The sequence below is a fragment of the Seriola dumerili genome, unplaced genomic scaffold (genome assembly GCF_002260705.1).
Source record: "Seriola dumerili isolate Sdu_G_001 unplaced genomic scaffold, Sdu_1.0 BDQW01000138.1, whole genome shotgun sequence".
In the NCBI taxonomy this organism is placed as follows: Eukaryota; Metazoa; Chordata; class Actinopteri; order Carangiformes; family Carangidae; genus Seriola; species Seriola dumerili.
This window is the reverse complement of record NW_019174393.1, coordinates 19,483,040-19,509,459: the sequence shown is the minus strand read 5'-3', so window position 1 is coordinate 19,509,459 and position 26,420 is coordinate 19,483,040. Positions and strand designations below refer to the sequence as shown.

At 40.6% G+C, this 26,420-nt stretch overlaps 1 protein-coding gene across 2 annotated transcripts; it reads right to left on the bottom strand.

Moving 5' to 3' along the window:
• Positions 1 to 14,206: 14,206 nt before the first annotated feature.
• On the bottom strand, positions 14,207 to 23,718 carry slc25a3 (solute carrier family 25 member 3). 2 transcript variants are annotated; one of them, XM_022749750.1, is made up of 8 exons: positions 23,616 to 23,718; positions 22,926 to 23,092; positions 21,745 to 21,869; positions 18,792 to 18,971; positions 17,251 to 17,432; positions 16,581 to 16,753; positions 15,718 to 15,828; positions 14,207 to 14,682 (listed from the first exon to the last, which is right to left on the bottom strand). In XM_022749750.1, the coding sequence occupies exons 2-8, from the start codon at positions 23,065 to 23,067 to the stop codon at positions 14,522 to 14,524; spliced, it is 1,074 nt and encodes a 357-aa protein (XP_022605471.1). In that variant the 5' UTR covers positions 23,068 to 23,092; positions 23,616 to 23,718; the 3' UTR covers positions 14,207 to 14,521. The 2 variants fall into 2 exon arrangements, with proteins under 2 accessions (XP_022605471.1, XP_022605470.1); XM_022749749.1 differs by lacking the exon at positions 21,745 to 21,869 and adding an exon at positions 20,396 to 20,520.
• Between the last annotated feature and the right edge of the window lie 2,702 nt (positions 23,719 to 26,420).

The following is a 26,420-nucleotide window of genomic DNA, read 5'->3' as shown; positions in this document are numbered from 1 at the left end:
AGGAGGAGGTGAATGGATTTCCACCGTGACCAGCCTGGTTCACGTGTAAGGAGGGGTGCAGAGCAGGGTGCCGAGCTGCCTGCGTGGTATTTATGTTCCCGCCTGTGAGCCATGGAAGACTGGAAATATGACGGTTGGCTGAATTTGTTTTCCCCTCTCTATATTTATAAAGACATTTCTGAGGAGAGTGTGGACTCTCAGTCAAGCAGTAGCATGTAGACTGAACCAACAAGTGATGATATTATTATTGACATAGTCCCTCTTTGAATAGAATTTGAACGCATCATACAGCAGTATATATATGCAGGAAAGTGCACATCAGACTATAAGCATCATGTGTGGATGCCAAAGTGTAATTACAAGTGCTCCACAGTATGTAACCTCTGCTGGGAACTTCAGATCTGACCCACATGCCTCCTATTAAGCCACATAACGTTCCTGTAAGGTTCTCCGTGCATTTTTCTCTGACACTGAAGGTGACCAGCAGGAGATAAATGGAACTAACTATATTTACTGAGGTACTGTGCTTAGCTACAGTTTTAAGGAACTTGTACTTTTCTTGCTGCAGTACCCAGTACATTTCAGATGAAATCATTTCCTTTTACTTTTTATTGTATATATATAAAATATATAAATGTGTGTGTGTGTGTATTGTATATATTATAATAGATATGTTATATATAATAATATATTATATGCATTATCACTGTCATATTCTCATATAGTTGTAAAGGATCATGTAAAGGAGTTGAATACATCTTCTACCACTGATCCAGACACTAAATCTTGATCATGAGACCCAGTTCCATCTCTAACATCTCCGTAGAATTTTAACCAGATAGTCACAGAGGCAGTTTCCTTCATTGTAAACTCCACAAGTCAGTTTACACCTTATCTGGGTGGACCCGGACACAGATGGACTTTCACCTGTAAATTAAACATTAATTATGCTTCAAGGAGAGTGTTATTGTAGTGGATAAAATATTTATCTCAACCGAGTCGTGCACTTTGTCCAGTCTGCAGAAACACGTGGTTTAGCTTTGACCTACATTATATTATGGGAATGGGTCAGGGTTAATTTACCACCTCTGATACTTTTCACCCTCTGCAGGATGATATCAGCTAGGTCAGTGGGATAAAAGCCCAAGAAGAATGACACAAGATGCATGTGAGCTCCTTGTGCACGAGTTCACTGTGAATGCTCATTGTTCATTCAGTACAGAGGAAAGTCTCATACTATTCTTTACTGCAGTGGACCGTGACCATACATGTAAACAATGTCCTCCTCCTCAGCGTCATCTCTTCCTGCGAAGGTTTCTAGGATGTTTACTTTGCTCTATCATAATGAAGCAGGTTCAGTCACCACTGTGCTTCGTTGTTTAGTGATCAGACAAGGTTCGTCCCCAGTGTTTTATGGGTCCAACAGTCACTGCGTCACAGAGAAAATGAGGAAGTCTGTGAACAGAGACACAATATTTGACCCTGCAGAGCCACTTCTCCTCTTCCTTCCTCCCTCCCTGCTTCACACTTCACTAAGGTTAAAGAATTTCACCTTTATTTATTCACAAATGATCCTAAGCAGGAGACAAGACGTCCTTTGATTTTATGTGTTGTAGAACAAAATATTAACATGTTTAATTTTCAGAAATTTGTTCAGTTTTTGCACTGAACTCATTATGCTGCAACTATAGAAATGATGGTGGGCCATACATATGAACATGTTGTTCCCTGCATCCCCGCCCTACTGATGCTGCACACATGTCACACATGACGATGATGATGATGATGATGGCAGTGGTGATACAGACTGGTACCCAATAGGATGCTGCAGTCATGCCTCTCTCTTCATCCAATGGGATGAGAGGATGCTGTTCCCTTAAAGGCACCCACTCAGCTGCTTTGAGGGCCAATGTGTGTGTGTGTGTGTGTGTTTGAGGGCTAGAGAGGTCATAGCATGTGAGGAGTGAGGAGAGTGAGGAAGGGATTAGATTGGCCGGTGGGAGAAGGCGGGGCTAACATGCTGTTACATAACACACAGCCCCCCTGCAGCCAACTCTCTCTTTCTCTCAGTCTGTCAGTGTTCCCTGCTCTGTTTCTGCATCTGTGACATGCAAACATCCTCAGTGGTTTCACATATTTCTACAGTGCTCTGTATAAACAGTCCTCATGTTTGTCTTAGTGATGAGTTAACAGGCTGATTCATCCCCAAAGCTGCTGGGCTGGTTCAAAGAAGGAACAGGGCTTTTTGGGGTGAAAAAAACAGAACAAGACACAGTAGGTTGTGGCTGCAACCAATATGGCTGCCGATATTTTCAAGTTCAAGTTCACACTATTCAAGCCCAGGTCAATTGTAGGGACATTACTTTCCTTTTGCACAGGTGTAGAGCACAAGCACATCCTGTCTGTCATTGAAAGACAGGAATGGACAAAACAGAGAGAGAAATATGTCATTAAAGGGAAGCAACACAGAGAAGATTCAGGTCACACACATCTATCTATCTATCTATCTATCTATCTATCTATCTATCTATCTATCTATCTATCTATCTATCAATATGTAAACTAAAACATGTTGCTGTATGCCTATTCTTTTTATATATATATAATTGGGACTTGATATAAGGTCACTCCAGAATCAGTTACTGATATACTGTTTGTTTCCTTATTTTTCTGTGGGAACTTCCAAACCAATCATGATGTCTGTTCCTGTATAAACAACCAGTAAAAATATAAAATTGTGATGCTTCTGTTGCTTGGTAATTTATTTTATCCCATATTATTCCTATTAGATTTTTTTTTCAGTTGAATTATTTGGTTGCATTATGTCTGCCCTTTGTAAAGCATCTGATTTTGATAAGTGTTGTAAAAACTACATTATTATTAAGATCAATAAAGATGACCAAAGTAACGTTGATGGGAAGGATCAGCTGCCTCTCTCTGTGCAGCACCTGTGCAAAGCTGCACATCACAACCAGCTTGTATTTCTTTTATTGTAGATAGTAAACATTCCTTCATTGAGCTTGTGTAAAATAACCTCCACCCTCAGTGACCTTGAATCTGGTCATCAGCAGACACTCTCACAAACTTCATCAAACATTCTTAGTCAGGTGCATGATGGTGTTTGTCCAGTCATAGAAAAAAAAGGAGTCAAGTCTAAAATAACTTTTTTTCCAAAACAGTGTAAAAGCTTCATAGTTAATCTTGACCTTGTTCTTTATTTACTCAAGGTCCCCTGACTAGCTTCTGCTTTCTTTCTGAGAGTGAATATCACTCTCATGTCTGTGTGTTAAGCACAAAGTTTGAGTCAGTGTGCGATTTGTCTAGTTTAGCATAAAGACTGTCTGAGCTCAGCCTTAGAAATAGAGTAAGAAGTAAAGCCACTGCTCTTGAAAGCAGCCAGTTGAGGTGGTTTGGGCATCTGGTTAGGATTCTACCTGGGTACCTTCGATTGGATCTCTTTCAGGCACGTCCAACTGGAGGCCCTGGGTTAGACCGAGAACACACTGGAGAGATTGTATAACTCATCTGGCCTGGGAACATCTCGGGGTTCCTCCAAGAAGAGCTGGAAAAGGTTGCTGAGGAGAGGGACGTCTGGAGTACTTTTCTTTACACATCACAATAATTCATCCAAGGTTAATAAAACAGGATGTCAAATAAATGCTGACAGGTCTGTCAGCATTCCATTCTTTAAAATCTAATGTCTATTATAAACGCACTTTGGATTTTTTTTTTTTTTTTGCTGATGCGGTGCTTTCCTTCTTTTGTAAGAGTTACATTTCTGTTTTAATGGTGTAACAAAACAAATTCACCAATAAATACATAATAATTACATAAGATTATTGTATATATAATACAGTAAGTTGTTACTGTAAATATGGAAGAGAAATGGTGAGGGCCTGCATTTACACTTTACTGACACTATGCAAAGTCAGCGTCCTGAGCTGGACTTCAGGATGCACACAGCTCTTAGACTGCAGGAGCTGTCAATCATAAATCAGTGGGTGGACAGAAGAATGCATTGTGTTTTTTACAGGGATAAAATTAACAAGCTGAGGGGCCAACTGGGTTCCACCATTCGATAACCTTATGTAATTATTATGTAACCTTATGTAACTGGAGCTCAGGTGTGAAGTTTAACCTTAGCAGCGACTGTGGTGCAAACTTTACAAGTCCGACACAAAATGTTATTTCAAGTTCATGCAGGTTAACAAGTGTTAGGTATTAGTCCAGCTGTTACCTGTTGCTGTCCACTGGATTCTGGATACAGAATGTGTCACATCAGCCATATATTTCTGAGGGGACATTCATTTTGAAAGCTTTTGAGTTTTGAATTCACTAGTCACCTCCATCTATGTCAGTTAGTGCAGCCTGCGAAGCATTAGCAGGGCAAAAAGGACAGCAACAGATGTGCTGGGGCCCCATAAGTCCTCGTTGATCCCACTCTTGCAATGTGTATAGTGTTTCTATTGTTGCAGTGCCACCTGGCCCCAGATTCACATGAAAAAAACATTAAGAGGCAGCTGATTGGCTGAAACACCTGTCAGTCAAAGAAACATCTCTCACAATGATTTTCAAAATGATCTGAACAAGTGAAATTAACTGTTAGAACCACACATTCAAGTTGTTTTTCTTTAAAAGTTAGCGCATCAGTTTCTTTAAATAAATAATGAACCAAATTAGTGAGGAAGATGGACAAAACAACTGTGCATTTTATGACCAAAGCATGAAAGTCTCAGTATATAATCTACATACTCCAAGGTTTTATTTCAGATGTGGAGGCAATTTGCATCTGACCTCTGGTGACCCTGAGAAGTCATTGACCTCAGCATTGCATTTTTTTCAGTTTTTTGCCAAATTTGCTCTTATGGCCATGTAATATAATTTTGCTTAGAGCACCAATTTTGCAGAGGGACTGCAGACCCCACCATTTCCAGGTGTTAAGGTAGCTATAGCTTGTTAAAAACACAGACGCTTCTGCTGTATGTTCTATGGAATTGCATCTAGCTAGCACATTAGTGAACATTCTAATCAGAGGCTAGCATTCTAGCTTGGTCTGCACCACACTCATTACTCCAGGGGGCTCTGCCCTGTCCAAGGAGTCATATCTGAAACACCTGCACATCCGAAAATAAAACTTCATGGTTTATAGAAGCAAAGTTTCATGCTTTTTGTCACCTTTCACATACAAGCTTATCTGTGGCACTAAATATGCAACTTTGTGAAATGTGACAGTGTCTCTCACAGTGATGAAGAGAATGATCAATAATTGTGCATTTCTTCTTAGGCCTATGGGACTTTTTTTCACGGAGCCTTTCAAGTCCTGAAAGGTGACATTTTTTATCCTACGCGAACAAGTTATTTATGTTGTGCGCACAAGATATTATTTTGTGTGAACAAGTTATAATCTTGTGGGGAAAAAAATTATTATCTTGCAGAACAAGTGAATATCTCTATAGCAAAGGCATTAGAGGCCTGTGCTTTGGTTGTTTTTAAAGCTTTAAAGAGTTTATTGATTTCTCAAGTATATTTGAAACATGCTTTGCTTGGACAGTCACTGCTATTTGTCTTTTTGTTTTGGTTGTTTTTTAGTTTGGCGAGCTGGTTGAAGAGAACGTTCTGCACCTCCCTCGTGTTACTGGTGTTCATGTCCGCCCAAACAGAACAAGCTTCTACAAAATAACCCCCAATAACTCTCTGGTCACTGCTGGTTTTCTCAGCATTCAGACAAATTATTTTCCTGGAGAAGCCCGTTAATGCACACACCAAAAGGTTTTAACTTAACGAGGCACTGTCTCCTGTGAAGTCTCCATCACTGTCTGTGTGCTGAGCCCTCAGGATCCAGCTCAGCTTTAGTGACTCTATTGTTTTTTGGCTTTAAGGTCAGTTTCTCTGCACTTCATAAACATCCATCTATACCCATGCTTCTTACCTGGACCCTGTAATTGTTGCATCTGAAGTTGTAAAAGTCACATATGAGTTTATGGTCAATTATCTTATGATGACAACTTGTCCACACAAGATAAAATATGATCACCTTTCAGGACTTTAGGGGCTCTATACTTGTCTGGCTTCATTTAGATAACTGTATGTTGTTCACTGTATGGCTCAGTCTAACTGGTCTCACCAATCATCAGGCAGCTGATAAACCCACTGTGTACAACCCACTCAGCACCAAACGGCACACAGATACAATTAGACACCAGCTAGTGATCATAACACAGCGACTAAAGAGTCAGATATTTGTAGTAGATGGTTGGTAGAGAGAAAATATTGGACACTAACCCATAATGTTACTCCCTGCCAGTTGGATGTGTAATTAGTAGAGATGTTCCTAACAACTAATTTCCCTACCAATTAAGTGGAAATGTAAATTTAGACTCGTCAACCAGTCTAAAAGTAAGAAACAAAGTTGATTGGAAGCCTAGATGAGCGTGTGGCTAACGTTAGCAGTGCTAGCACCTGCAACCTTCTTACCTTGCCGATTAGCATCCACATGCCTGTGCTGAGTGTGGTTACACATTGCTCCAGTGTAATTGTTATATGCCAGTGTATTCAGACACAGCCTACAGCTGTGTTTTTCATTTTCTAGAACAATATACTGCAAACCTCACCTCACTCTCATCATCTGTCCCACTCACTAGTTTACAACATCCTGGCATTAGCATGGGGAAAGGAGAGGTGGGAGGGGCAGGTGGCTGCCTAACATCTTAGATGGAACAGTTCAGCGACAGTTGCCGAGCAACAGTTCAGCAGCGCTGTACATTAATAAAATATTAATAATGTCGACTACTTGCAATCATCTCTAGTTATTCACTGTCTGTTTGCAAACACAATTAATATTGTCAGGACAGTGTGTGTCAGGTTCTTGTAGAGTTACTCTGTCCCCTAGTGGCCAATAAACAATGATTGTAGCTTTAATAGATTTTAATAGTTTTATTGGAGTGAACATCTAGAACCAAGGCCACTAATAGGTGGACTGTGATCCAGGTCCACACCCAGACACCGTCCTATCTGGACCCACACCTATAAATTATAGAGAATTATTCAATTTTGATGTTTTTTATTTTAACTGGTGCTTTTCTGGACTTTTACAGCAGTGGTCAGGTGATGCTACCTAGCCAATCACTGCGACTTGAGCCAGTGAGACTAGAGGCGATAGTCTGAGAAGGAATTGAGGAACATTGGGGAGTTGATATAAGAGGGGAAGAAAAAAGGAGGGGTGAAAGGTGTTTATTTGTTAAGATGTGTTGAGATTGTTTATTATGAAACTGGTGGAGACAGTTACGATATGAAAAGGGAGTTAGAAAGAGAAAAAGAATCATTTAATTGTAATTAGAGTTCTAATTATTCATGATCCCTTCAGTTCACTTCTCAGCTTGTTTTAAATTTCATGAAAACTAATTTCAACCTCCTTTGCTTCAGTTCAGACACAACTAAAGGCTTATTGCAATAAAGAATATCAAACTGCTTGTATCATTAACCTCAAAAATTAAATCCGATCACCCCACATGTTGAAACTAGCTCAGTGGTGTAGTTGTGAAATAGAAGTCTGTAGTTGTGTAACAGAAACCTGACATTTCATCTAGTTGTCTTGTGTTTTTTTCTGTTTCCTTGCTCTCACTGGGGGTCAAAGGTCAGGGTGTCTCTTTCTTAACTTGTTGCATAATGAAACCACAGTGAAGCCCTGTAACTGTAAGAGTCCTTAAGCCCAGTTGGTTGTGTGTAACATGTATGTAGTACAAACGCGGCCCTCCCCCACTCAGACTGTAGTCCGGCTGACTTTCCCAGTAAGCCCCCTCCCTGCTCACAGAGACTGCCCAGGCCTGCTGTGGAATGTAGTCCTCCCACTGCAAAGTACTGAGAGCGGGCCAGGCCGCCCCCCTCGTTCATGTGACCAGGAACAACAGCTGCTATTTCAGAGTGACCTCTAAAACTCAGCACAAGGCTGGAAGGACAATAGCTGGATGCATGAATGCACGGATGACTGTGTTTGCACATGCGTCAAAGCCGGCTCCTCCGTCCCAGTTCCTTTCCCTGTGTTGCCTCTCCCTCTTCACTGTAAGAGCCAGGCAGCAAGAGGCGGAGCTCCGCTCTCACTGAGGTGTCAGAGACTCTGCAGAAACTTTTCAGGTTGTGTCAGATTAAAGTGAAAGAAATTCATTCAGGAATTAATCTATTTTTGATCGCAATTATTTCAAGTGTAAACTACAGAACAATAACATGCAAATATGGAAACAGGCTCTGCTCTGGTCCTTTGACAAGGCTCCATTACCAACCCAGAGAAGCTGGAAACTGCTCAAAAGGCCCGGACCCCAAGGGGCCCCAAAATACCCAGGTCCACTACTTATCAATTTGCTTGGAATTTACATCACAAAATTACTACATAAACCTAAGCAGGCTCTGCATTATTATAATGGCCTTTCTCAGATATTATAATTACAGTACCTTCACAGATCTGAGCATGATGTTCAAAAACTAGAATCACCTCCTCTTAGTTTTCTGCCTCCTCCTCTCAGACTAGTTTCAGGTTACATCCCTGTTTATCCAGAGTCACAGAAAATATGAACCATTTGTGTGAAATTTTGTCATAAATGCTGTGAAGTCTTGAGTTATGACTAAAAAGTGTTTTATGAGGTCATCGTGACCTTGACCTTTGACCTTTGACCACCAAAAGCTAATCAGTTCAACTTGAGTTCAAGTGAACATTTTTTTGCCAAATTTGAAAAAAACTCTGTCATGGTGTTTCTGAGATATCATGTCCATGAAAATGTGACAGACGGACCGACAGCCTGAAAACAATATGGCTCTGGCTCTGACTGCCCTCGGCGCAGAGGAATAAAAAGCCTGGCTTTGAAAACCCTGAAGACTATTTACTTTAACTTTAACATTTTAACCTGTTTCACAAGTTCCGACTCTGTTTAATTTCAAAGAAGCCAAAACAGCCTGGTTCCAGATGAGATCGGCGTTTTCTTTTGATTTGAGTCCTTTGGTTTTTCTAAAATTATACAACATATATCTATTTTATGTTTTCCGGATGCAGACCAACCGATGTTCGAGATTACTGCTTATCAGACAGGCAGCGTTCCAAAGATAAGGAGGAGTTAAGGCTTTGACCTGCTTCAAATGAATTAGTTCATTCACAGTGTTGTCTGAACACACCTTATGTGTTACAGATTTTTTCAATTGCTAACAAGCATTGGTCAAAACTGAAGTCACATTGTCAAAACTCTTCACACAGTCAGCAAAACAGAAGTCTATGTGGAGCAAACTGTGAATCACTTTTCATTGTTTTCACACAAATTGCATTCAGTGACCACAGTTACCAAACTTCATGAACTCCTTTCTCAGTCAGAGTCCACCACCTGCAAAACACTATATTTTTGCAGCACACTTTAGCATTAGCATCTCTGTTGTTAGTATTTTGTAGTTCAGTGTGCAAAAATTGACAGTGTTTGCTTCCTGAGTGAGACTTGTTGCCAGTGTTGTGGTTTATTAATATTATTTTGAGACATGTATGATGTGATTTTTTTGGTGAGAAAGAGTTTTGGAGGTGAGATGAACTGTTGAGATGCATGTTTGTAATGCAGACTGTGTGAAGAGTCGTGAAAAAGTAGTTTCAGTATTGCTAGAAATTGAAAAAAACTGTAATTGCTGACAAGGGCAAAGGTCCTCTCTCTCTCTCTCTCTCTCTCTCTCTCTCCCTCTCTCTCACTCTCTCTCTCTCTCTCTCTCTCTCTCTCTGTCCTCATTCTGATGGTGTCTCTGACTCTGGAGCTGCAGGATCAGACTAGAGGCTCAGAGCCTCCTCTCTTCTGATTGGCTCACTGACCTGTTGTTACTAGAGCTTGAGAGACGCCTGACAGAGGAGATGTAAAACTACACTGAGATGCTTTTTGGTTCTTATATATCTTCTTATGGATCAACACTGCAAATAAAACACAGGAGCAGAGGAAAGTAATGTGTGTGTGTGTAAAAGTTTATGCATATGTGCATGTATGTATGTGTGCACATTTTTATATGTTTGTAAGTGAATATTTGTTCATATTATATAGTTATTTAACTACTTCCTTATGTATTCATTCTTTTCTTTGGCTGGTGTTCATCACAGACGTGTTTCAACATTTAACACTTTGCTCTTTGGAACAGCTGTCGACAGGAAACATGTGCAACACATCTGGTTCTGCAAGTCACACATCATGTCGATTAAAAACTACAACATCATCTGATTCATCTTCATTTTTTTTATCTTGAATCCAGCGCTGGAGTAAAAATATTACAGAGCTGCCGTCTGTGTCCAGGTCACTCATTCAGTGATTGTTTCTTTAGCAGCCTTTATGCGAGGGTGACTTTATTTTTCATCACTTTACTGAATGATGAATGCATTTGTATTATAAACTAACTTTATCTTTTACATTGTACTGTCTGTTGAAAAACTGAGCAATAACAATCAGAAAAATCTCTAAAGACTTTTCTTATTTCCACCACATCTGTTTCTCTAAACTGACATATCTGCAGTTTGGCACCTGATGGCCTCTGCTGATGGTTAAGCATTTACACCTTCATGACCAATGGAAAACCACACACACACACATTTTTGGTGAAACTAGTTTTTTTTTATAATAAATAAATAAAACAAGCTGAAAGAGAAAAAGTTGAAGACCCTCCCCTGCTCTCTTGAAACAGTCAGACTATCCTTTTCAAAGAAACTAGAATAATGTCCTCCACTCAGCCTAGTTCCAGGTTACATCCCTGCTTATCCGGAGTCATAGAAAATATGAACCATTCGTGTGAAATTTTGTTTGCTTTGTGAGGTCTCACTGACCTTGACCTTTGACCTTTTATCACCAAAATCTAATCAATTCATCCTTGAGTCCAATTGAATGTCTGTGCCAAATTTGAAGAAGTTCCATCAAGGAGTTTACTGAGATATCGTGTCTATGTGAATGGGACGGACGGAAAACCTGTAAACAATATGGCTTCCAGCTCTGACTGTCGGCGGCGCAGAGAAATAAAAATACTATGACCACACACTGCTCGGCCTCACTATTCTACTCTATTCTCCCTCTAATAATTTTAGTACAGTCCCTTAATAACAGTTACTAAGTATATTGTCTGAGCCAACACACAGGAAAACGTAGCTGAGAATGAGTCAAAGTTAATCACGTCCATAACACCCTGCAAACAGAGCATATTGCTTTAGAAATAAATCACTCAGCCTGTTGAAAAAGCATTAAAGCTGCAGGTTCATGGGGTTGTTAGTGTATAATGTGTCACTCTGTCTGTCTGGACTTGGCACAGTGTGATGGAAACATAGTTTGTATCGGACCTGATGATAAAAGCTCAAGTCTAAACGTCCCTGATGGAGCCCTCAGCTGTTTCCATCAGCGGTCAGATGTGCTGGAGATGGAGCATTAAAATAGATCCTGTTCAAGTTGTGTGGAAGTCAGCAACCAGAGGGAGCAGACCCGCTGTCAGGGCTGCAGATCACACATATGCAGCCAATCAGTGGACTCCATATATTCACAGGTTATCACTAAATGTGGAAATTACTGCTGTGATGAAACCCAAAAAGAGGACATGTGCAAATGCAGCTCTGGGAAACCTTTTTACCTCTCACAGTGCTGATGTTTTATTCAATGAGACGCCAGTGACATTGTGATCTCACAAACACGGAACACATAAATGGACTCCATTTCCCATGACCCCTTGCAACCTTAGCCTGTTAGTACAGAGATGCGTTCCTTTTCCCAACAGAGGACAGCACTATGAAAACCGTCAATTTCATGAGCAAACAAATGGATTCGAATGACGGCAGCAGCATGTGTGAGGGAGCTCACCTTCCTCTTTCCACGTGACACACACACACACACACACACACACACCCTCCTCCCCCTCCACCATCATCAGGAATTGGTGGTATAACAAAACACAAACTGCATGGTACAGTGGATGCATGCAAATCAAAAACAGTGGCTGTAGTACCTGAGACGCAGCAGCTCATCTTAAATAAGTAGAACCTGTTTTATTCTTGGAAGATACACACATATTACTACAAGGTTCCTCTAACAAATGAAGAACATTCTCACTGCACTGACAGACTTTGGTCCAAATAAGGCAAATAAGACAGGCAGAAAGAATATATTAAAAATGGAGGTTTTCCAGATGAAGCTGAAAAAAAAAAGCTGAATGAGGACAGCTGCTGAGAGCATGTAGAGGTCAACAACACTGCCAAGGCCTCAGAGGATGAATCTGGTCATGTGATATGATCATGTGATCTGCCATAATTTGATCTGCCAGATGAAACTTTCTGAGCATTAAGATGCTAACGATGGTTCATTGATAGTAACTGAACAAACACATGATGAAGCAGCAGGTACAAACGCTGATGATGGAGAAAACAAAGAAAGCTCAGTAACTAATGAGATATGAGGCTGAACAGTACAGACACATGTGGGCTCACTATTTGGCAAGCAACAGGTCACTGTTGCCCTTTTTCTCTAATGTGTTATAACAGCTTATAAATGATTTATAAAGTGTTAACAAGCTAATTGATAAACTAGTTATAAACCATTCATAAATCCTTTATAATGGTAGTAGAATGTAAAGTGGTACCACATATTGAATGCTGAACTTTTCCAGAATCAGGAGATGCTTTGCCCCCCTGCACTTGTCCACCAAACACACAACGGAGTAAGGGTGCCCTCTAGTGGACAACAACCTGTGAGAACATGCTCCACTTGCTTTAGCCCAGTGGCCTGACACCTGTGAAATATTGTTGTCCATACTCCAACTTCAAGAGCCATACCACTGAGTTTTAACAGCTAACTACAAATCCTTTATTTAACTTGTGCAGTCTTGTTTTTACCATTTGAGAAATATACCCAGAATTCATCTGTTTTATCTTTTAAAGACACAAAGACCATCTTACATGATTGTTGCAACAGCCTCTTCACCTGCCTCAACTACAAATCTATCAATGAGCTCTAGACTGAGCAGAACTCCGGTCTAGGCTTTGAACAGGATCCAGGAGATGTGACCACATCACACTGGTTTTGCCTCCTGACACTGGCTCCCAGTATGTTTTTAGAACTGATCGTAAGATCCTACTGTTGACGTTTAAAGCCTCTAGCCATGCTTTATATCTGAAGTCTAAGAAGCATATGAACCAGCTCGTAGACTCAGTTCCTCCAGCAGAGGTCTGTTATTGTTCCTGAGGCAAAGCTAAAAACCAGAGGTGACAGAGGTTTCACAGTCAGAGCCTGACACTCTGGAACAAGTAGAACCACTGACCTCTTTTAAAACTCTTAAAACAAATTTTTATCTTAGAGCTTTTCTGCATTGTTCTTAATTTTATTGACAACTTTTTTAATGAAAAAATTAACTGAATTGTTCATTTATAATGATGGAAATATTGAACAGTGTGTGGATCTGTGTTCAGTTCAAATGAAGCTCTAATAGTTATGTAGTTATTTAGTTTGATATACTGTTTGTTAGAAGCTGTTTAAAAACCATCCACTGATCTATACAAATATCTTCTGATCTTTATTACTGATCACTTTATTGTAAACTGTTTTGTCCGTCAGGATCCTGGAGGAATGATGACTCAGTTTTTCCAGAGATCTGATTGGTCAGTAGTTTGGCTGTTGACAGGTTTTCATCTGATATGAAGCAGGTTAGGAGTTCAGCGTCAGTTACCATGGTGATTTATCACAGTAACATGGGAACAACCGTCATAGGAGTGAGAACCCAGAGTTAAACCGGAAGTTACAGAGATGTTGATGACCTGGTTCTCCTGTCCCTCTCCAGAGGGCAACATGGACAGACTATAATTATGGAAAAGGCCAAAGTATTGACCTTTCAAAACAAGATCCAATGCTCTGAGAAGCTCCAGGAACATGCAGCTGTTTAGTCTTAAAATATAAATTCTACTGGACATTTTGCCACAGCTGTGAATAAGAAAAGCTTTGTACACCATTAAATGACATTCCACTTTAAACCTGGTTCAAAATTCAATAACCGACCCAATGATATTATATGGTGATCAAGTGTGGGGTCCACTAACCAGCCCAGACCTTCTGACAGAAGGTCTGCTGGAAACCATGTGTGCAGATAGTGCACATAGTTCAGTCAATCCACTGGTAATCTGTTGAACTGATGAAAGGCAAATTAAAAATGATACGTTTTTAAAAGAAAAAACAGACAGCTGTTAGAGGGAAATTAATTCTTTTATTAGAATATCCACATTTTCTAATGACAGGAACTGATAAAACCAGACACGTGTTTCTACAGAGGAATATTTCTGTCGGACTCTTGCTAAGACAAGAGCAACAGTTCCATCTTCTCTCCTTGCACTTTTTCTGTTTTAAATATACATGAGTAGTAGCAGCTCTGAGCTCTGTGCAGAGCAGGAGGAGCCGAGGACATAAATATAGAAAACTGCCGTGTGCGCTGTGGAAGTTGGGGGGTCAGATGTTTTTGCCAGAGACTGCGGCTCAGTGGGAGGAATGGGAGGGCAGTGTGTTTACTCTACGAGGCCAAGCTTCTTTTTCAGGGACTCTGGCATCTCGGGGGGAGGGGGGCGGGGCAGGCGGAAGTACACCTTGACGGAGTCATAGATGAACCACTGCAGGGCAGTCAGAGTACCGATCATGATGATACGGGCCACCAGACCCTTCCACACACCTGAACAGGACACACACAATCAGATTTAGACACTGCACAGTAAACACTGTTCATACTTAAGAGAAGAGCTGCTTCTTCACTTCTGTCTCAACTGACTCTCATATGTAAACTACCTCATTTACACCAATCATCATTGTGGAGGCTATAGTCTAATCCAATGTTGAAAGGCAGACCTGGTCTGAACCACCTACATTTACATCAATGTATTAGTGTGTTCACTTGGATCTCACGGAGTAATTAAAGGCTGTAGGCAGTGGTGACAGGATTCCTTTCTATTACTCTGACCTTATTTACATGTGGAAAATAGAATAGTCAACAAACACAGTGTGAGTGTATGAATCAATTAACAGGGAAAAACAGCAGGGTTTCTGCAGCCTTTACCAGTCTGACTTTAAAGACTTTTATGATAATTAAGAGTGAAAGTCAATAAGCCAGTGAAGCCACCATAGACAACTGACATACATGGATGGACTAACCAAACAAAAATGATTCAATGAATCTAAATTAACTTAGTTAATTTAAATCAACACTTGCCCATTATGAGACAATATTTAAGGCAGTTGTATATGAAGGAGGAACATCTGTTGTGCATCTTGTATTTTGATTTATTTAGATGCTTCAGTGACGCAGATCCACTTGTAAATCTAAGTAAGAAGCTCTGTTCACTGATTTACAACATTGCCTACATTTTAAGAGGAGATGAGCTTCAGTATAAACTGTACAGAATGAACTTGAAAAACCAATACAAGTAGAGTTTAGTTTTACAACTGTGCTGGATGACTGGCTACATGTCCGCCCCCCAGGCTCGCAACACTGGGAGCTCCCTGTCTGTAGAGGACAGGGTTGCCAGTGCTGCAGGTGGGCTGGGGGACAGGTGGACTGTTCTCACACGCCAATGACTCAAGCACCTCCAACTGTACAGCCAGAAAGCTGCTGAGGAGCACTGCTCGAGGACAGTGCCCTCCAGAGGTGGATCTAAGGAGCGTGTTGATGAAATCCTCAGTGAACTATGCTGCTGTTGAAAAAGATACAGACCTTTAGGTCCAAGCTTCTTTAGGACCCCGACAGCAGTGCTGCCCTTCTCCTTGTTCAGCACAGACACCACAGAGTCAGCAGGGTGGGACACGATGGCACAGAAGACACCAGCTGCACAGAGAGAAGAAGAAACATCAGAGCAGTGGAATCTGCACAACAGCTCAAAAGGAGTGAAGCATCATTACTGGAAACAGAACTGACACATTACTGCCAATTTGTAGCAACATTATGAAATATTCTTACTAATTGCTGAAACATCTCAGAAAATGCTTCATGATTTCATAATTCATTGTTACTGCTCTAGTGTTTCCCCTGCTAAAAACCTTGGAGTGACAGCCCACCTCCACAACAGGACCCCAAGGAGATTTTTTATTAAATAAAATATATGTATATTTTATATTTATGTTATTTACACAAGATCATTTCAGTGAGAATCTGTACTGCGTTTACAGTCGTGTTTCCCTCTGTTTTGCCCCTCCCCCACAGATGTAGGGGAGACAGGTTAACTCGTTGCAAAGCTTATATTTCATTTATCATAACAAGTGATTTAATAAACCAAAGACATACAGACGTCGACCCCAAATGTCTTTAAGTCAGGACAAAATATCAGCGTTTTTCAGGTGACTGTTGCCAGCAGCTCTGCTGCTGATGACAGGGCAGCTAGTCCTGAGAGCAGCAGTAGCTATCCTGCTGTTACAGCCACAAATACTTTCTCACACAAAAATGATCAGGTATAAGTGGATTTTTAAACAAGGGTAAACCCACTAATAAAAGCTTTTCAACAAAGTTCAACAAAAGAAAACTGGATTACTGTTGAACTACAGGTCCAACGTGGCAAACAGTTCAGATGTTGCGTTACTCACCGATGTAACCTGCCACGAAGGTGACGACCAGCTGCTCGGATTTGCTGCACTCGCTGCGGGGCTTGGGAACAACATACTTGTAGAGCAGCTCCACAGTGCGCTCGAAGCAGGCAAACTTCATCATGGTGTAGGGGATCTGCCTCATCCACAGAGGCACCACACCCTTATAGAAACTGGAGTTACAGTAGAAGAGAGGTGAGCTCACAACAAGGCATCTAGTTAAAGCCACATACAGTCAGACATGTACAGGAGTCCAAAAGTCTGAGATCTTATGGTTTTCTCACCAAATAAAAACATGCTTAAGATCTTATTAGGATAAACATCAACTCATTCCTTCTTCAGCCAAGTCCAACATGACATTACATGCTGTAAGTAAGTAACAGTGAAGTGTGTCCGTCCCCCAGGCTCGCAACACTGGGAGCTCCCTGTCTGTAGAGGACAGGGTTGCCAGTGCTGCAGCTGGGCTGGGAGACAGGTGGACTGTTCTCACACGCCAATGACTCAAGCACCTCCAACTGTACAGCCAGAAAGCTGCTGAGGAGCACTGCTCGAGGACAGTGCCCTCCAGAGGTGGATCTAAGGAGCGTGTCATCATCAGAAATTCATTTTCTATTTAAACAAATCCTGACTGTGATGATGGAACTGAATATTAAGGATCTGTCACACTTACGCCCAGAGCCCCTCCTCGGCGAACATCTTGGGAACACACTGTCTGAGGGTGTTGGCGTAGCCCGGCTGGGTCTGGATACGAACTTTGACAGCCTCCATGGGAGCCAGAGCGATGTCAGCAAAGAACTCTGCGCTGGCTGAGGCGGCTAGGTACAGCGATGTCCTCCACAAGTAGGTGTTCTCCTGTTGGGTGAAACCACACAACAAAGGGTCAGACAGAGTACGTGAAGGAGACATCATCAGCTCAGGTACATCACTCAGCAGCAGACCAAAAAAAAGGAGTTAAGTTGATGCAATGATCATTTAAGACACTGTGGTTTGCACTGGTTGCTGTGCCATACTCAAAACATGTCAGCAGGCGTCTCACCTGTAGAATAATGAGACAATTCAACTTAATCCACTGTAACACTCTTAATCAGATAAAATCCATAAGATAAGATCCATAGTTTTTTTTAAGCTTAATCTTCTTTCTTCTTAAATTCATGTATTTCCCTTTTTCTGCATGTAAAGCACATGTAAACTGGACAACTCATCATTAATGCAAACATGTATACTAAGTAATGGGCGCAAATAAGGGCACAAGGGGAAATTAGCATGGTTCAGTTATTTTTTGTTGCAGTCTTGAGCCAATTAAGTCATTTCCCCTTGCCATTAGTAGCTGTTTTATTGTAGCTTATGACAGTAAAGCAATAAAAATGTGAGGATTTTTTTCAGTCAGAGGAAAGCTACTTTAATCACACAAGCAGAGCAACAAATTATTACTTGGAGAATATATCAGTGAGAGCATAGACTGGGACTAAGTATTAGTGTTGATGACAAAAACATACAGCAACCTAGACAAAACTGAATCCTGAGTCAACAGTTGAGCTGGTTAATGACAAATTAAGTGTGATGCATACAGCGTAAATCTTTAGTTAAGGTTTCATGTCCTAAGGCTACAGCAACACTACTACATTTTAGTTTTGAATACTCATCTCTTTTCTTACATTTCCTCATGCCATCCACACAACTAGAGTTTTCAGCCTCTAAAATGGAGACTTTCAGAAACTCTGCTGGACCCGTTTTATTTTGAAATCTCTGGGGTCAAGTTTTATTTTGAAAACTCTGTGGTTGTGTTGTAGTCTGGATGAACAGAAACAGACCTTTGGAAACAATTACGTAGACACCCACGGCCTCTCCTGATTAGCTCCCATCAGTCTTGACTACCAGTGGTGAATACAACATGATAATGAATTAGTGTTACTGATCTTGTTGTCTTTGCTAGCAGCTGTCGTTCAGTTAATTCTGTATTTTAACACGACAACTGTCTTACTGGATGGAAATCGTTTTTGCTTGAAAACACTTTTAAAATGAAAACGTAGAGGTGTGGATGTAGCCTCAAATGTGCTCCAGGCTTCACGAGGGACCACTACACATATCCAATACTGTTGAGACAACTTAGTTCTATGTGTTTAACATGATTCCTCATCATCAAAAAGGGTGACACGCAGATAAGAACAGACAGGTCTTCATCTGTAAGAGCAGAGCTGTGTGTGGACTCACCTCGCCCAGCATGTCACTGTAGAGGATCTTGAACACTTCATAGAAGCCAAACTTGCAGAGCCCCTGCATGGAGTATCCAATGAAGGTGGGAGCCCAGCCCTTTGCCAGGCCTCTGACACCATCTTCCCTCACTGTGACTGAGAAACCGTTGCCAATGCTCTTGTATTTATCTGGGTTCACCTGAGACAGAAACACTGCAGTAAGTATGCATGTTAATAAATGATCGGCAGCTCTATGAACTGATGTTTTAGGAGATATTTATGTATGTGCCAATAGCTGACTTGTTAGTCTTGTGTTTTTATTATTTGTCCAAGTGCTTCAAACAAATTGTTTTTGTTCAGAGAAATGTATTTTCTAATACTAACAATAAGTTTGTATTGGAAGCACTTTTGGTAGTCTAAGGTAAGTTTCAAACTATATATGGACAATCAAATATCCAACATAATAGGTCAGCTAAACAAGAGAAAGTTCTGCTGCTGCACTTAAGTAATTTTACTGAACAAAGTACTGTGCTCAGATTTCTGACTAATCTAAAACTTATGTTGCGTCTGTGTGACACATATCTAGGGATGGGTATCAGTAAGATTTTAACAGTACTACTGCTTATCAATCCGGTGCTTTAACGGTACTGCTTATTGATCCAGTACTTTAACGGTTCTCTTATTGGTAATTTGTTATTTTGTAATAAAAAAGGAACGAATTAAGAACAGAATTAACATTGCTATATTTTGACACTTGTACTCAATTAACATTCTTGACTAACAAATTTCAACAGCATTGTTTTGAACAAATCACTATTAGTGTGACTTTGTAATGATGGAAATGTAAAACAAATGTAATACACAGTGATTTACTACAGGTTTTTCTGTGACAGTATTTTTATTATGCCACACATTGCCCCACCCCCTGCTGTGAGTAACCTGAAACTGAATGTCTTAACAGTTCAGATGATGCCCTGTCCATTTCAGATTGAATTTAGAACACCCAGAACATTAACCCCTGTTGGTATAATTCAATAAACTGTATGGGCATTAGGCTGCAGCATAAAGAAACACACCTGGACCAATTATGAATGAAATACAAGCTAGTTAGTCGAAAACTGTATATTTCTCCATCTGTATGTTAGGACTTTCATTCTCTCTATTGTCACCAACAGCAGGGTCTGCGTTTGTGTGTGTCAGCTGCTCAGTGTTCCAGCTTATTAGAGAGCTGCCCCTGCCCCTCACACACAGGGTCAGAGAGAGGCCTCTCTTCAGCATTAAAAACACTGAAAATGCATCATAGACATATCTTCAGAAAGGGAGTTGGTGAGATAAGTAACAATAAATATTTTCTAAAATTTCTCCAGTATTAAGAGTAGAACTGATAATGTCAGAGATTATCAATACTATCGTCTTTAAAATTTAGCCCTGGGACCTGTTTAATACCAGGTTCTTGTACCCATCCCTACTTATAATGTTCAGTGTATCACATCCTCAAAAAACTGTTTCTTATTCAACACTTGGAAAGATGTTTTCTTTTAAAAACATATTCATAATATTTCTGGCACACTTGGGGTCTGAGAGGATGGAGGAGGAGCTGCTGCTGCGAGCTTCCATACAAACCTGCAGACGGCACTTGACAAGGTCGAGGGGCACCACTGCTGTGTGTGTGAGGCCGCAGCTCAGGATACCCCCAAACCCACACAGGGCATAGTACTTTGAGGAGCCAAACTCGCAGCTGACATCCTCTGTAGTAGAAGGGAGGTGACACACAACACACATGCAACATGCAGGGTCACATGCAACACAGGACAAAAAATCATCACCAAACCAGAGCCACATAATGGAGGAGTCATCACTGCAGGACGGAAAGTACAGTTCAGTGACTTGACTCTTCCTTTATACACAGCTCTGCCACGAACATGCCACCATTTATTATGATCACAAACCAACGGTTGATGAAAAATCATTGTACACATGTGATTTCAACATAAACTTTCATGGACCACAGGGTTGTTTCACAAGATTGGCCAATCACTACAAAATCACTGCTCATCATTTTCCAAAGCATACCACAGGTTTTTAGATTTGCTTCCCATCTTATATGCAGCCACTGGTCTCCAATCATTTTAGTTAACTATGCAATTTAACTTAAGAACTTGAAACTTGCTACAGATAGTGAATCTGTATCATTTAAAAATACACCAATGGCTGCATGAAAGGTAGAAATCACTCTAAAAACATGGTACAATTTAAGCTTAAAAGGTTTTTGTGTACAAGATTTGTAGTTAACTGGCTAAAAATGCAATACATCAGTCTGGTCCTACAAATTTGTGATTAAATTATTCTTGGGAATAAACTTATGGAGATAAAATGATAAACAGTAAAGGCTTATTTTCTTTTACAGTTTTTCACTCAAACCATATAATAGGAGTCCAAAAGCCACTTTCCCATGAGAAAGTTTCAGATTTATCACAATAAATCCTGTTTATTATCAAGTGTACTTTTGACTTTCTACTAGACATTCTTACCTGACAGGACAAGGTTAAACAGTCTGTGTTAATGAACAATCAATGGCTGTCTGATATCAGCCCTGATGGTGTCAAATAGCAGCGTCAACATTCAGGACATATTCTCGCTCAGGTCTGGCTCTCCTGACCTTCACCTACATGAGAGTCCTCTACTGTGGGCTGAGTGCAGACGGGAGGTAGTGGGTTGGCAAGGTGGGCAGAAATCATCACACGTAGGAACACTGGTGCAGAATCATGCAGCCATGTTATGATCACTCCAAAACATTAGAATCATGGGAATCACTACACAATGAAGAAAAATGACTTCACAGCAGGACTGACGCCATTTCTCCCATGCAAATTGGTGCATTTAAAAAAAAAAAAAAAAAAAAAAAGGCCACAACAGTTATGGATAGGCGAGGTGTGATGTTAAAAAAATGGCACTTAGCCGCGGAGACAGACCTGCATTCTGCATTTGACCAGATCAAGGGGAACGACAGCTGTGTGTGTGGTGCCACAGCTCAGAATCCCACCAAAGCCACACAGGACGAAATACTTCTGAGAGCCGAACTCACAACTGTCACCCTCTGAAGAAACACAGGCGAGACTTAAGAACTGTGCATCTCTGAGCTTACAAAAGAGGAAGGTTTCTTTGAGTGTTTGGATGTCCAACTGGCTAAGAGTTTGAAGAATTCAAATACCTTCAATCCACCTGGATGTCTGACAAGTCAGAAGCTTTAACAGGGAGTCAAGTGCATTGGAAACAACTTATTTTACCACTCTGGTCACAACAGACAGTGGTTTAACATGAACACCAGCAACTGTTTAGTCTGAAAACAAAGCCATGTAAGCCAGTAATAACCATAGTCTTACTGAACTTGATCCACTCCCAAGTAACAAACACAAATGAAATGTACCACTACTGTGAAGATAACACAATCTCATAACTGTTGGGGCAAACATTCATACATTGAATTTTAACTCAAACTCTTAGTGTAACTAGTCAAAAATATGTTTACATCGCAACAAATGGTTGGGCATAGATTGTCCTAATAAATGTAGGTAAAGAAGTTCAAGACTTGCTTTAAAGGGCAGGCTTTGACATTTTTGACACTAGACACTCAGCAGCATTGCTGTGTTAGGATGTCAAAGTAATTTGGGGTATCATCTTTAAGTCATAAACCCTTCAAGCTAGGACAGTTTGTTCTTGATCAGTCCTGTGCAGCTCATAGTCGGGTCACATGCATTTGTGGGCGAGTTTACAATAATGTAATTAAATACTGGATCGGCAATAAAACAATTTCATTAATTTTAAATCCAGTATCTGAAATGAAGTGCGACACGTCAAATACAGTTTACTGCAGTGCAAAGTCAAGGTACTTCTTTGTCCTTCCTTGTCCTCCACAGGCGGCTTGTGTGCAGCGAGGGCCTAGCAGCTAACTGTCGCAACAATCATATTCCTCACTGTTCATAACGAGTAAACGGGTTTGATGATTAGCTAGAGAGCGCACAATGTCCACTGTGCTTAATAAGTACATCTATACCGAATTACGCAGTGACGTTGGTCACAACCTGGCGAATCCGATCGGCTAAGCTAACGCAGCTAACACTAGCCAGCCCTTTGGACTCCTTGCCGGGGTTACCTTCTGCGGTCGCTGCTGCTGCCAGTCTGCGGGTCCTCTGTCCATGAAGGCTCTGCTGGGGTTCTTCCACTTTCTGGAGGCTGAACAGGGGGGCGCTGAACGGGTTGGCCCGTGCCAGCTGCGTCAAAGAGGTCGGGTACATGGTGGTGTCCTGCCTGCCGGCGGAGCTGCAGTGCAGTGAGCAACTGGTTAGCTGTGTGCTAGCTCGGGGTGCCTTGCTGACTGGTAACACAATCCACTCCCACACACACCAACACCTGAACTGAGGGGTATCATGTCACGTGCTTGTTAGCTTGTTAGTTTCGCGTCTGAATGACCGTGAACAGGAAATGCTAAGCTTACTGAATGACATAATACTAAGCTATACGAATAATCACTTAACATCAATACAAGTTACTTTACAGTCGTTAGTCATTTGTAAACGCCAGTTTAAGATGCCAACGCACCTGCCAACAAATTCATATAGCATTTCTCGTTCTTTTCTAGCTGGTGCTAAAATGCTATGCTAATTGACGTGCTAAACTAGCTTGACCGCTTCAAGGTGGAAGGTCTCTTCTAAACAGAAAAGATAAAAGTCCCGTCAACAAAAAAGCTGACAGAGGTCGCGGCTATATATATAATACGTTCCTAACGATAGAGTCACGTTGTGGCAGTTCATATGTTCTAATTTAAATGAATAATAGCACTCACTCTCTCTGTGTCTTAAGATGGCGCCTCCGCTTAGCTGTAACCGGCTGCTCGGAGAGGCCGAATGACCTCGCGGTAAATCGATTTGTCCTTTCGTGACGTCACTGAGAACTGTGGGCGGGTCCTTGTGTCTCTCTGTCCACTAAAGAAACTCCGTGGAGCTGTCAGTCAACACCTCTGGTCCAATCACAAAGCTGCTCTGCGATATCCTACATGAAGGCGGTGCTTGTAGGAACTTGAGAGAAAATTCTTCGAACAGAAGAGATTTATTGAAGACGTTGAATAAATATCTGTGTGTGACAGTCAGAAACATAGAGGAGGGATGACTGTATGACAAAGAATCACTCCCTATGACAAACCGTGGGAGGGTCATTAAGTGGATTAGACAACCTATTGGCAGCTGTTTCTATTTCTGTCTCAACCTAATGCGGCTGAGAGCGAAGCCCCCCTTTAACGATGATCACTTTTGTGACGTCACTGCTCACCTGGTTGAATTACCTGAGTGGGTGCCCTCGGTTGCACATAAGGCATGAGTGAAGAGGTGCTCCCTCTGTCCTTCAGCTGTTTGTGCAGAAACAAGGAAAGAAACATAAAAAGTCAAAGTTTCACTTCTTCTAATTTTATCATTTTCCTCAGCCTTTATGTTTTATTTCTATCTGTTCTATTCAGAGGTGGCCAAAGTACACAAATTCATTACTTGAGTCACAGTATAAACCCTTCTGGTCAAATATTGCTTGAATACAAGTGAAAGTTGTTCAGTCAGATTTTGACTTGAGTTAAAGTAGCCTACTGGAGTTCTTGATTTCTGACTGACTGTAGAACCTGTAGAATAAAAAGCTTGTAGATTATGATACAAAGACTGAAGACATGGTCATAGAAACACAACTGAATAAACAAAAGGAGCCTTTGTTGTTTTCCTATTTCTTTCTTTTAGTCAGTGATGAAGTTAGGTCGTGGTAAACATTTCAAACTAAATGAATCTTTCTTTATTTCTAAACCTTCAAACACAGACTTCAGATCAGATCAGGTCTCTGGTGAAGAATCTTCTGCCTCATCTTTATCTAACGTCACCATCATTTGGACACTGACAGGTTCAAACATGACTGACAGTGGAGGAGTTGGCTGTGATTGGTTTTTCTCCTGTGATTAACACAGTGTATGGTCTGTCACATTTTTTTAAAAATAAAATAAAATTAATTCACTGACTGCTTCAAAGTAAGAGTACTTCATAGAAATGTAGTGGAGTCAAAAGTACAATATTTGTCTTTTAAGTGTAGTGGAGTAAAAGTCAGAAGTTTCCAAAAAGAATATTCAAGTAAAGAACAGCTACTGTAAAATAAAAATTTACTGCAGTGTGGTAATGGAGCTGAATATGTCAAGAAAGCATTGCCAGGCAAGAACTGTTAAGATATGATTGTGTGACTGTGACGGAGGAGCAAACGCAAACATGTTTTGTTCTGACTCTTTGCACGTGCAAGTATGAAGCTTATGAGCAAACTCTTATCTTGACATAACAATATTATATATATATGTGAGGTAGTTTATAACTCAACCCTAATTTACTTGTAAAGCATTGATCTTTAACCAGAGATTTACAAGAACAACCAAAGCCACATTTCCTGTCATACTTTGGTCTGTGTCCTCGTCTGTCACCACCTCCAGGATTTGTTTCTCTGTTATTACTAGAAATATATGTTTGGTTTTGACTATGAATCTGGAAAAACAGGTAACAGCTGTAAACAGTAGGTAAATCTACATATGTGAGGGGAATGTTTAACATTTCTTGCCTTAACTTAGAGTGATTATCATGATACAACTACAGAGAAAGATTTTCTGAAGTGAAATGTCAGTCATTAGCATCAGCAAGTAATGTGGAAAGGATTAGTCGATTAATTCATCATTTACTTGAGGGAAAATTAATGACTGATAAATTTGGTTATCAATTATCAAATAAAAATACTAAACATCTCAGGTGAGGGTTTGCTGTTTTTCAATGTAAAACTGAACAGGTTTTTAAAACTTGTCATTAGTCTGGGCTCTTACCTGATGTGCATTTGTCTTTAGTTTTATAGACAAAATGAGTAATAAGTTAAAGGGCCCATTCATAGAAATAATAATAGTAATAATAAAATATCTGGTGTGGCTCTAGATTTGGTTTTGTGTGTCCAGGTTTAGAGATTTCGGGCTCCGACATGTCTGTCTCCTCCCATAATGACTAAGCTGAAAAGAATCACATTTGTGTTGCCTACAGTAATGAAAACTCAATACCTCTGTTACTCTGGATAATCCACAGGCCTCAGTCTGAACCGTTCTAAAGACATAATTCTAGTGTAAACTGGAATTGATGACAGCCGTTTCTATGGATGTATGAGTGGGATGTTGGTCTGCAGGTCAGTCAGTGGCCTCAGTCCAGACTGAACTGTCTTTACAACTAGTGCAGGGACTGCCATGAAATACAGTTCAGACACTCATCTTCCCCTCACGATGATTTCTAATCACTTTGGTGAGCCTCTAAGTTTTCCTCTAGCGCCATCATCAGGTCAAAATTTTTATGTGACAAATACTTAAATTCATCCAGAAGCCAAACATTTTTTAATCCCATTATCTTAAGATAACAAAGCACATTATCCCAAGATAATGAGATATTATCAGGAGGAAACGATTTTGTGTTATCTCATTATCTTGGGATAAAGAGCTTTGTTATCTTAAGATTACGGGATAAAAAATATTTGCAAGTCTTGCCTTTCTCTGCCTCCGTAGGCTTATGACATAATACCTCCCATCACCCTCAATTATCTTTGAGTTTAC